Source organism: Schistosoma haematobium, chromosome 4 (genome assembly GCF_000699445.3).
Source record: "Schistosoma haematobium chromosome 4, whole genome shotgun sequence".
In the NCBI taxonomy this organism is placed as follows: Eukaryota; Metazoa; Platyhelminthes; class Trematoda; order Strigeidida; family Schistosomatidae; genus Schistosoma; species Schistosoma haematobium.
Genome location: NC_067199.1, coordinates 43,253,409 through 43,266,882, shown reverse-complemented (window position 1 = coordinate 43,266,882; position 13,474 = coordinate 43,253,409). Strand labels below are relative to the sequence as shown.

General features: G+C 33.6%; 1 protein-coding gene across 1 annotated transcript in view; it reads right to left on the bottom strand.

The window, feature by feature from the left end:
* Positions 1-2,950: 2,950 nt before the first annotated feature.
* Positions 2,951-13,474, bottom strand: part of SH3BP5_2 (SH3 domain-binding protein 5) — a gene marked incomplete at both ends in the record, with an annotated part of 87,506 nt that continues 76,982 nt past the window's right edge. Inside the window, 6 exons of the mRNA XM_051219397.1 lie at positions 2,951-3,336; positions 4,770-4,890; positions 7,625-7,750; positions 9,141-9,245; positions 11,320-11,584; positions 12,854-12,999. Coding sequence (XP_051067091.1) covers positions 2,951-3,336; positions 4,770-4,890; positions 7,625-7,750; positions 9,141-9,245; positions 11,320-11,584; positions 12,854-12,999 — 1,149 coding nt within the window. The remainder of the gene's footprint in view (positions 3,337-4,769; positions 4,891-7,624; positions 7,751-9,140; positions 9,246-11,319; positions 11,585-12,853; positions 13,000-13,474) is intronic.

Below are 13,474 nucleotides of genomic sequence, written 5' to 3'. Positions count from 1 at the left end.
CATCTAACAGTTTTCAATGGTGGTCTAGCTTAAATTGACTCATGAATTCAACTATTAAATTTATTATAATCACCACAAATCCCCATTATAAATGTATTGTAGTTTAACATTAACACCATTGGATTCTGGCTCAGTGGTATAGAAGTTAAGTGTTTGTGTGGCAGACCGAAGATCCTGGGTTTAGGCCTCTTGTGCGGGATTGTGGATGCGCACTGCTAAGGAGTCCCATACAATGATGAAATGGCAGACCAGAACTTTCAGGTTTTCAGTAGTTGTCTAGCTTAGATCAATTCATCAATTCAACTGTTATAATTAAAATAACCCATTATGTCATTGAATATAAATAAAGAGAATTCAACAAAGAAAGAAAATTTTCTCTTTTCGACGAAACCATTTACTTAACCTTTTATGATGACCTTTATATTTATCAAGTGAACAATTATCTTTCATAATTCTGACCCGTAAATTATTTTCATCCTTCTAATCTGATCTAATCCCTTGATTATTAGGTGACCTCATTTGATAATTAAAATCTCGAATCATTTTATGATGTAACCTTTTCTATCCTTCTATAAACTTATATTTTGTAAATACAAATGTAAGTAAATGATTTTGTTGAAAAGAGGAAATTTCCTTCGCTTTATTTTTATTCAATGACACAAAATGATCAAAGTATAAATATATATATATATATATATATCCAATATATAAAGCACGATTCTCCTATACAAGTCAACATACATCAATCGAATCACACATGACGGAGAAGCTATGGAAGATGTAAAATTATTTACATATCTGGGCAGCATCACTGATGAGCACGATGGATCTGATGCAGATGTAAATGTGCAGATCTGCAAAGCAAGAGCAGTATATCTATAATTGAAGAATATCTAGAACTCAAAATATCTGTCTGTCAACCAACACCAAAGTCACAATTTTCAAGACAGTTCTACTATATGGGGCGGAAACTTGGAGAACTACAAAAGCCACCATCCAGAAGATACAAGTGTTTATTGAAAGTATTTATTAACGAAGGAACAACGAAGTCTGAGACAATTGATTGACATTTTGCAAATGAAGAATTTACTGTATGGTTCTCAGATTTTACTAAGTTGTTCTGTAATTCAGTATTCAAATACATTCTATTGTCCCCACTTGTGTTCTCGTGCACTACACTAGCAGTGTGCATCTCTTAGTAGTCAGTAATTAATTAATTTAATATACATTATTCATAAAAATAAAGCTCTATAAACTTCTAATTTCACTTCATGAAATAATTTAGAATGTTCACGACTAAAACACTGTTGGTAGATGTAGACTACGTAGGTGAGGGTCAACTTAATAACAGCGATCAGTAGTTGATATCAGCTGATCTGTCTTAGAATTGGTCATGTTGGTTTATTTACTTATTAAAATACTAAAACATTAGTACAAAGGGAGACCAAAATGTATATGCCACGTAAATCATTAAATTTATGTTTGATCTAGGTGCCTAAAATGAGATAGGTAATTTGCTTAGGGGGGGATTCCAATCTTTTGACCCAGAGGTCTAATGCACAACGCAATGGAGCATCATAAGGAGATGCAGTCCCATGGTGGTCAGTGACCAAGAATGATTTTATACACTATTTGTTCCCTCAGGATACTGGAGCACATTGGTTTGGAATGAATGTTTTCCAACTCCTCTAGATGGATCCTCCATATCCACCAACCAGATTAAAGAGACGAACATTCTCTTTTCATTCCCTCTATTCGTAAACAATAACTCCGTCACTAGAAAGTAGTAAATAGGACTTCCATGGCAGTAGCTGCGAGAGAATTTTGAAGGGAAGAACTATCTCTCCCCACCCTCAATCCTAACAGGGCATTAAAAGGTTAAGTGTCAAGCTCTACATTCATTATAATCAACTAAATTAAACACACTATATTAAGATCAAATACAAAGACCGGATCTTTCATAAAATAGGAAATTTATATTAAATAAAGAAAACAAATAAATACGATCTTTGTATTTAAGTTCAATAGATTTGTTTGTTTGTTTAGTTGGTTGGTTGGTTCACTTTTTTAATCTGGAGAGAAAAGATGACAGAGTAAATATAATAGGCAATTTTGAAGAATACATACATGTATTTATAGAATATAGAAGAGAAGATAGTTGGTATAGGAAATAGAAAGTGATAGTTCTTCTTAGACATATTGACTGAAATACAATATACATAGATAAAAGATTATCTATTTCACTAATCCTATGCTTTTCATCATACATTCTCACATACTTACATATATGAAAATGTAGTTAGAAGGATTATTTCATTGTAGAATAAGAGTAGAATCAATTATACAACTATTATAAGGTAAACAGGAACGACAACAAATAATAATAATAATAGTGATAGTAACAACAAAGATTAAATAAGGTGATGGTGGGGGGTGTGCCGAATTACCTGTTCTTTTCTTCTTCTTCTTCTTCTTCTTCTTTCTGTTTTCTAACGTGGTGACGTAACAACATAAGGATTAATTCATAAACTAAGCATAAAATATACATAGTTTAATCATTATAGATCATCACAGATAGAATATAATTATGATTGTATAGAATATATGGTATAGTATAGTATTATTATTATTATTATTATTATCTTGAAGAAGGGAATATATTCATGGATAAATTGATCATTTGAATGAGAAATGATAATTGACTGATTTAATGCAACCGCGAGCGCGTGCACGCGGACGGACGAATGGACGGGTAGACAAGAGAGAGAGAGAGAGAGAGAGAGAGAGAGAGAGAGAGAGAGAGAGAGAGAGAGAAAGAAAGAAAGAAAGAAAGAAATTGAGCGTAATTTGATTGAAGGGATATCATCATTATGCTTCAGAGTTTACATTATATGTAACAACATACATACATACATACATACATGTTGTTGAGAATGAATTAAGAACCATTTTAATAAGGTATTTGATTTTGCATATATTGTAAAACATCATATGATTTATCACGCCAATGTGCAAGACATGTACGTATAATACGTAAATATGATGCAGCTGCTTCACGATCAGATAATTGTGGTGCAAAACGTTGTCTTAATAATTTAATAGTTTGTCCACGAAAACATGGTAAACCACTATCTAACATTAATGAAATCAATGATACAATACATTCTTGATATGGTCTTAATGCAAGATATGCTTGTATAGATAAATGTTCAAACCATAAATATGATGGACTATCCATACGACCACCCATAATCATAAACATTTCTTTACTTAATTTCATATCACTTTCCCAGCCTAAATTACCACCAGGACTACTTTCTAACATGAAACCAAAATCTGCGAAAAAAAGAAGAGAAAAAAAGAAAAAAACTTTTTTTCATTAAAACATCATTTCCTCAAACATTTTATAATAAGTATAGAAAAATTATCGCTAACTTCTAGTCTGAACCATGTTCGTAGACACAGACTACATGGTTGGGGTCCATGAGACTATCGTAACCAATGGCTGGAGACTCTGGGTGACATGGCTTAGAATCGATCACAATCGCATCAGTGTATACAATCTTTGTCTTCCCTTAAACCGTGCGAATGAAATTACTTGATACCTTTCTTTCTACGAACTAATTCTTTCTCCTTGTATCATATGGTATGATATGGCAACTTGGACCTGGTCCAACGTTGTAGCTGATCGACTGATAGAAAGGCTGTTAGATTCATAGTTTGGTGAGACTATAATTTATGGACGAGCCAATCAGAACCGCTTGGGCTACTTCAAGGTCAAGGTGCCTACGTCAGTACCTGATTCTACGACCCTCAATCAGTTCGTGATATTGTGCAAAACATCTTCTAAAACAGTTGGTGGGTGACTGACTCAAAGTCTATAAGACTGGACTGGATTGCTCACTTATCAAAAGTATTTTTACTTCGGTGAATATATTTAGTTTCATTTTATTTATGTAACTTATTTAGTAAGTACACAGGTTTGAGGGTGACTCTTGAGTCACAATATGAAACACAGGATTAATACTATTTGAATATTCACCTAGGTAGAGTGAGATTCAAACTAGGGACTTACATCGTGGAAATCTTAGTATTTTAATTATGATTATGTAAAAACACTACAGTAGTCTGTTAGAAGTATTGACGAAATTAGAGAAAAAAAGAAGCTTAGCAGAATATACAATGGATGAAGACATGTAAACCAATTCAGGGGAAAATTACATGTCTATGTACTAAAATAATTGACAATATCTCAATTTGAAGTGGTTAGTTGAGACTCATCAGCAAGGTGTACTGGGGACAATGAAGAAAGGGATACTCAAAAGTGGATTTGAAGTCAAATCACCCAAATTGAAAGTCTGAGAGGTTACTATTGAGCATAGTACCACCTAATTTTAAATTTTAAATCACCTAATTTAAAATATAGTGTATGCAATGTCGAGTGATGACGCGTCTCAAGCAGTTGTCCCTTGAACAGTGCAGTCATACTTTTAGGTTATTAAAACTATCTCTTCAACCCAGTTCCCTTCACAGAGTATCTTTCCACCGGATGAACGAATGACAAGTAAAAACCACCCTCGTACTTCTGACAATACTCGAGTAAACAACTTAATGGAATAGATCATTTATGATTTATTTTGTGCAGAAATGACAGCGAAATCTGTCCATTCCAAACTATCGAGAATACAACAACACCACACAAAAAAAAAATAAAGTGACTGTGACCATAGTTACAAATAAAAAGAAATCCTTTATCTATTCTCACTTACCTATATGTATAATATGACCAACTTTATCAATCATAATATTACCATTATGACGATCTTTAATTTGTATTAAATAAAGAAATACACTGTAGGCAGCTAAACTTAATGTAAAATTTCGACGAGCCTAAAATCAATATGCAAAAGGGATGAAGGGAGAGAGAAATCAAACGAATTAATTAGGCGTTAATCTTGAATAGAATGAATTACATCAAGTGTTTTAGTTACTTAGAGATAAAACAAACAAATAATGATTTGTACTAAAGGTTGTAGACATGGCTACAGTAGCAACCAACGTCGTGGAATCAAAGCTAGGCACCACAGCAAAACCCATGCCACCTTTAGATCTGGAAGGAGCAACTCACAGTAACTAGTAGCTATGGCATGCAAAAAAGCTCTCGGTCACTGTTTTTCAATTTTTTAATACTCTATTGACCTGATTGGTTGTTTTTGTTTTTAGTTTGAAATTTTTCTTACGTGTTCTGAGGTCACAGTTGTAGTTATTTTATGACGAGTTTGAATTTTTGAAATATCAACGTATCCTGACTTCCTTCGAATTCAGCTGAATGGATCCGAGTTCCTACTATAAGAATCTGCTAATCGTCCTCTCAAAACAAAACAAAATCATTGAGTTCTCGTTAACTGTAATCAAATTTGAGTAAAATCGGACGAACATTGATTAGGATTGGTAAAACCCATAATCTCACAATCAGATGTAATTGGACACTACAAGTCATAACTTCATTATTTGAATTGTGGTAATTCACTTCAAAGTTAATTACAAGTGACCACATTAATATTATTAGCTGGTGAAAAGAGTATTGGACATTCATCATACTCGTTCATAAGGATAAAGAGAATAAGCGGTATTAACTGACCTCCCTTTTAACATACTACATTCGAAAGCATGTATATATTCAACACAAAATAACCCATATACCTACATGTGACATTAAAACTGATTAACATCAATTTTATGATTATTTTGTGAACTTCGTTTTTCTTTTACCTTCTTCTTGTTGTTGTTATTATTATTAACATACCTATGTATTTTTCCTATTTCTCTTCAATCCTACTTTTCTATTCCAATAAGTTAACAATCCTATTCATAATTTATGTTTTGTATTCCTTTTTGTTTTGTTTTTCTTTATTTCTCTCAATAATTCGGCAAATTTTCACATTAGATACCCCTTTCCCCCATCCCCACCCCCAACCTTCAACATACACAATTATATTCATCAACATGAATGAACAATATAAATAGTTGTTATCATAAGGAATTCTCTCTTAGTGAATTGATCTAATATCGGTAAGATATTTCTATATGGATATAGACTTGTATGAATCTCTAAAATTGAGATTTCTATATATAATCAATATTATACACAAAATGAGTGAAATATTAAGACTAATTAGTTAGTTAGTTAATGTGATAGGATTCTGTTGGATACACACAGGTAGATATAATAAATTACCGATAATCTCCAACATTAAATATTAATAAATGTCGATGATAATGACAATGATGAATACCGAAATGATTATTATTATTATTATCATTACTAACATAAAGAGGTATATAGAAAAGAAAATAGTTCAAATGAACAAACATTATTGTTTGTTTGTTTGTTTATTTGAAACAGAAATTAATCATCATGATAATAAGTATGAAATATTCATTAGCTTAAATAAATGAATTCATCTTGACTAGTCCATTATTGAAAACCAGGAAGCATTGGATAGTTGTTTTGTTCAAGTATCAAAATTACTCAGAAATATGCATCAAGTAACCTGGTCAAAGAGAATTGAATCCAAGATATTCAGACCAACAAACTGGGATCAAATGGTATATATATATATATATATATATATATATATATATATCGTACTTCAATTAATTCACACATGACATCACTGAACTCTATTGGATATAAACTAAGGGACACTAACTTGGTGGCCTGTAGATGTTGAGGACTTGTGTGCGAGTCTATAGGTCCAGAGTCTCGAATGCACATTGTTAAGGAGTTCCATACAAATACAGAACAACTGGTCTAGCTAAGATCAGCCCTTTACTTAAACTATGAAAAGTTTACAATCTTCACAAAACCTTATACTAACAAAGCATTAAATAAACAATAAGTGGGAGACTCGTGGGGATATGATTTTAAATGATAAAAAAGAGCAAAAGTTCACCAAAAATCGGATTCTGTAAGAAACGGACGACGAATCGTGGAATAAATCTGTACTTAAGAACCGACACAGAGATCAAACGTGGAAATTTGTATATTTTTGTTACCGCCTAAGTCAACTGGCCAATTGACTCAACGAACTGACATTATATCTCAGTTTGGATACTTTAATATTTCTTTCAAAGAAAACCCACTGTTAAGAGGTTGAGAGTAGTCGAAAAGAGATCCTGCTCGAATAAGGTTTCGTACTAGTTGACAGTCTTTGATAAGGAATGTCTACAATTTAGAGAGGACTGATAAGCTCATGAGGGATTTGAACCAGTTTCATCTATCTTTACACTATAAGACGTTACCATTGAAATATTTGGGTCACGGATGACCTCGCCTCATACTCATTTTATAACCATAACATAATAACAGAGTGAACGGTAGGTAGATAGGTGTATGTGTTCAATACATTTTCCAGCCATCAGAGAGATATTATTATTCATAGTGAAACATAATTTACTGTTGTGTAGAGTATATTAACCTAACATATAACTATTTTAGCCTATTCTCTATCACAACTTATTAAAAAGATATTTATATTTTAATGTCTATGGAGAAACCGAATGTAAGCAAATATGAAAAACAACAACAGAACAATTGTTTACAAACTAAATATTCACATACCGTTTGGTAACTGGGATTAGTTTCATCACCATATATACTTAAAAAGTATTCATATAATTTGCCATCAATTTGACGTCCAATTTGATCACGTGACTTACTATCTGGTACACATTCAATGACACCACGCTAAAAGGAGAAAATTTTTTTTAATAAATACACCTTTTCGATTAGATCCTTAAATTGTTAGCTCGTATCTCTTTGGCTTTTACTATGTGTAACAGATGAGATCGAAACTCATAAAGAAAACTAGTAAGAATATGATAAATTACTTCAAATGACCTATTTCTGTCAACTACATGACCGCTATCGATGAAATATGAAAGAACAGAGCTGACTATTGCTTTGACGATATCCTTTCTTAACCACGAGAGGAGGTGCTCACTAATTCGTTGGCTCAGCTGTCTGGTTGTGCGCTCAATATACCATTCTACATGGGAGCAGCTCAATTCGTAGATACACATAGATGCAGCAGAACCAGGTAATTTAACCTTTAGTTGAGGAAACACCAAAGGTCGAGTCAAGAACGATAGACAGAGGTTAACTGCATTATATACTGATGCACATTAGAGTAAAACCTGATGAAGATCTAATCGAAAACAACTATTTTGTTGACCTTTCATTTAAATTAATCATCAGCGTACACTGATAACTTTACTGAGGGGTCGAAACTTAGTCTTTACGATGAGCACCTATACCAGTCTACATTTCCAATGTCAGTTAACCAATCATATCGATCTCAAGTGGAGCGTGGGGTTCCACGATACGATTAAACGCTCGTCCGACAGCTTCCTATTATTAGTGATTGTAAAATTAGCAGAAAGTTCATGAAACAACTTATCTGTAACGTAGGATCAGGCAGACATATGCATCGGTCCAAGTTGCTATGCCTGAGGAACACTAAATTCATAGAAGTAGTTACTTCAATGGTAGTAAAAAACATTTTATATAAGGAGAAAGAACTAGTTCGTAGAAACAAAGGTATCCACTTTAAGGGAAGACAAAGAGTGTATACACCGACACCATTGTGATCGATTTTGAGTCATGTTACTCAGTCTCCAACCATTAGTTACGGTAGTCACGCGGACGCTAACCATGTAGTCTGCATCTACCAACATGGCTCAAACTACAAGTTAGTGACTTCAAGGACTAATGCCACGTTTTAATTTGGCCACCCCTTACTTTCTTTCATCCGTCTCCAATACTAGTCAGCATTACGCCTCGTGGTAATCAGGGTTCAGGCATATGTAATACGTGGTCCAACCATTTCTGTCGATGAAGATTCATAACCTCATCAACCGATTTATCATCAATCCCTAATACCTTGCGTCTAACTTCACTATTACTTACTCGCTAATCCCAAAGGATACAAGTAATATCTGTGATCAAATACTAGTGAACTTACAAGTATCCTTCAATCCTACTTTATACTTTCTGTTTAATTCAACATTAAGGAAATAATAATATTTATACCAATAATAATAATAATAATAATAAAAACTGTTATTAACCAACTTACTCCTGGTGCAGTTGCAACAACTTTATACGGATAAACAAATAATTCCAATCCACATCTTTCAAATATATTTTTAAATAATTGTAAAATTTGTAATGCCAATATATCCTTGTAAAGAATAAATGTGAAATAACATGAAAGAGAAAAGAGAGAAAAGAGAAAAAGAGAGAAAAAAGAAAGAAAAAAGCCCAACAACAAATGATAATTAACATTGAAATATCTGTCAATCATTATTATTATTATTATTATTCTTATATGCAATGATTAAACAGATGTATTTCAATTCAATTGGAATCATATAAATGATTGATGCTGTCAATAGAATGAATAGTTTCATTCATGTAATTGGAATAGGCTTGAAATCATATTAAATGTTGATTTGTTAAACTTTTTTTTTTCTTCAATAATTGAAGTAAATGAATTTAAGCGAAGTGATGAAGAAGATTTGTAATTGTTCAACTGAATAACTTCAGAGGTGATCTTTTTTTTTCTTTGTTTTCTTCTTTTTTTTGAACTATAGAGTTTAATTGTGAAACTTAGAATATCATTCTAGACAATATGATCAAGAAAAACTTTAAGTAGTAGTCAGTCGGTCATTCAGCTATAACGTAAGACCAGGCACATATATGCATCGGTCCAAGTTGCCATATCTCATTAACACAACAAGATGAACACCGGATTTATAGAAGCATTTAATTCAGTAGTTGTAATATATGAAAGAAAGACTGTAGTTCATAGAATGAAAGATATGAAGCGATTTTATTCTTTTAGTTTAAGGGAAAACAAAGAGTGTATACATTTACGCTATTCTGATCGATTCTGAGCCATTTTATCCAGTCTCCAACTATTGGTTACGATAGTCACGCGGACTCCAACCAAGTAGTCTGCATCTCCCAACATGGCTCAGACTAGAAGTTAGTGTCTTCAAGCACTGATGCCACGTTTTGGTTTAGCCGCCTCCAACTTTCTTCCAACCATCTCCAACACCGGTTAGCATTGCATGTCGTGGTAATCGGTGTTCAGGCATACGTAACACGTGGCCCAATCATCTCAGTCGGTGAAGATTCAAAACATCATCAACTGATTTACCATCATTCCCTAATACCCTGCGTCGAACCTCACTATTACTTATCCGGTGATCCCAGCAGATGCCAGCAATATTTCTAAGGCATCTGTGGTCAAATACTAATAGCTTACGAGTGTCTTCTACTCATAATAGCCATGTTTCGCTGCCGTAAATTAAAACAGAACGGACTGCCATACTCGTCCCTTTATTGATAGACGGATAAGTAGTAGTGAACATAACAAATTCCAGAACATATTAATAATAACTTGTTCAGATGACTTTAATATCTGAAGGATTGTTGTTAATCCTTGTCTTTTCATTATTTTCATATTTATTTCGATTATTTTTTTTCTCTTTGGTTTAACTTCTGAACTTAGATCAGTACAAAGAACAATCAAATTCAAGGAGATCAGAATAAGTTGCTAATCAATATGTGCAGAGATTCAAAATGTTCAATACTTTTTGAAAGTTTTCCCTGATGATGATGATGAGGTTGTCTATAAAGGATAGTAAGAAGTTCACAGGTAAACTATGCAGTTCAAAAAACAGAACAGCATACGCAAAAAAACTTCAACCGCATATTTGATTCAGTGAAGATTTTCAATCAGAAGACATTAAAATGACTAGTAAATTGATTTATTATGCTTTTAACACCTGATTATACGAAATTTAACAACAAATTAGGTCTGAAATTCACAATGTACAAAAATTAGTATTGTGTTTGGAGTGAAATTGTCGTGTATGCGGACCATTTATCTCATCTAATAATCATGTTTTAGTAAGCTTTTTATACAACTGAACTATGGGAGATTAACGTGCTAGAGATTAAAGATCAATGCGGACAAACATGGATTGTCTATATTAGACCAACTTCTAATTGACCCCTAAAGAGATTCAGCTCTCCCTCTCAAAATATTCTCAAATGGCAACGTGTATACATCCACTGTTAGGGAATTCCTATTCACTGAGGTGTTGTTTACGAAATTGAGAGGACGAAAAGCGAATGTCCGGTACTTTAATTGGGTTGGTGGATATGAGGGATCCACCGCTTATTAAGTTAGTTAGCAACAGTAAACGATTATCATTGATTCGTTTTCCATGGTAATAATTACTTACTTGACGAACATCATCTCCAACTTTGAAAATACAGGCTTGCATGAATACATGACCTAATTTCGTGGATGTAGTTAGTTGTTTATCATCTGTGGGATTCGTTGTGCTGCCACCACTTGCGGTAGGTTGACGAATTTTATTAGCACGTGATGCAACTGTACTGTATTTATGAGGAACTGATGCTAGAGTTTGTCTAGATGGGCTATTCGGTGATTCATGATGACTATTACGTCGTCTGTATTTTATTCCTGCCTGGGAAAGCATTTTCCTATTCAAAATAAAAAAACAACCATATTTTATGTTATTTTCTATTTTATGATATGATGAGGTTTGGTCTGCTTGTATATTAAGCACATATGTCTGAAATATTCATACAGTGGAGGCTGAAATTGCTTGTTTGAGTGAACGGGAAGGACAAGGCGAGAGAGACCAATAATGATTCGGAGTTGACTCTAGGCTGCATGTACTAGTTAACGCGTCATTGGTTCGGCACAGTGCCAAGGTCATATAAGTCGTGTTCCAATCGAGGGTCTAGTCACGGGGTAATCAACACGGTAAAAGTCATAACAGCTTGCTAGTGTAGGAGTAAGTTGTAAAAAGGTTAGAACCACCTGAACCAAGATATAATATCAGCCTATCGAGTAAATTACTGTTGGACTGAGTCATGTACGTAAGCTCAGAGTAGGTGGTTAAGGTCTGCTCGATTATCTCAACAAACGACTGGAGATGTTAGCTGAAATGACTCAGAATCAATCCCGAAAGGTCGGGATAATACTGATAACTTTTATTTTGGGAACTCATTCTTCCTTTTCAAATCACATTGTCTACACTGTTATTACTTATATATAACTAGTGTTTATCTTGATACCTCCACAATGTCGTATTAATATGATGTGGCAATGTGACCTGTTGCACAAATGTCTCAGATTTTACGTTGTTTATGGGATAAATGCAAAATTTCTGATCATCTGATGAACCAATGACAATCCGTTTTATTTCGTAGACTTCAAAAAACCTATTGCCTTCTAGTAGGATGGCAATAGTAATACTACCCTAAACTGTAACCCGAACGTTTTATTATGAATTACCTGTCAACAAGTCACTTTTCTTTCTGAGATTTATATTTTTTGTTGAATATAGATATATAATTATTGCAAACTGAACTTGATTAGAAACTTAAAAAACCTCTCCAAACTCCCTTACCTTATTCATAATAAAAATCATGAGCTCAATAGAGATTAATTTCGAAAAGTCATAAGAAATTGCGACCAGCGCAGTTCAGTTATGTCGAGTATGATGCAGGTAAAGTGGATGCCGACTTAGTGGTTTGAATGTCACCGTCAGACTTAAAGGTCTTGCTTTCGATAAGCACTTGAGCTGTGAATGTAAATTACTAAGTAGTCCCATATTCGGACGAAACAGCTGTACAGTGCTCTCTGGTTTTCAATGGGTGCCAAACTAACATCAATCGGCAATGTAAATTACAAAACTCTATAAACCTCTTACAGTGATATATCTATCGATCTGTCAAACTTACACAACTGGATTAATGCCATCTATGGAATCACGATGATGATGCATATGTTGAGATGAAGGATCGTCAGGTATAGTTGTAAGATTTTTTGCCTCTTTAGCTGCATTGATAGCCTCAGTTTCTAAATTTTGAACACCGACTCGACGAACCTAGGTATCAACAATAAAACATTAAATGATATAATATAGGTATGAAAAGTGTATTTTATGTGGAACAATATATAAGTGAATATTGAGTTCAGACAAGTGTATAGAAACATAACAAAGTATCATTCTAACATCAAGGGTTTAAAACGACGAACAAAATATACTATTTGAATAAACCTATTGGCTTTTAATATATATTTCTTTTGATAATGATGCATGTAACTCATTTTAATTAGTATATTATGAATAAACTCTGGTTCCTTGTATACTCTGCCGTCAGAGCATCCACAGACCCAGGATCTTTACATCTCGCTGAAAATACTTGATTGTTGGATCCATTGGTAGAATCCTTCACATACCTGGGAAGCATAATCGATGAACAAGGAGGTTCAGATGCAGAAGTAAAGGCGAGGATTGGCAAAGCAAGGACAGCACTCCTACAGTTGAAGAACATATGGAACTCAAAACAACTGTCTGT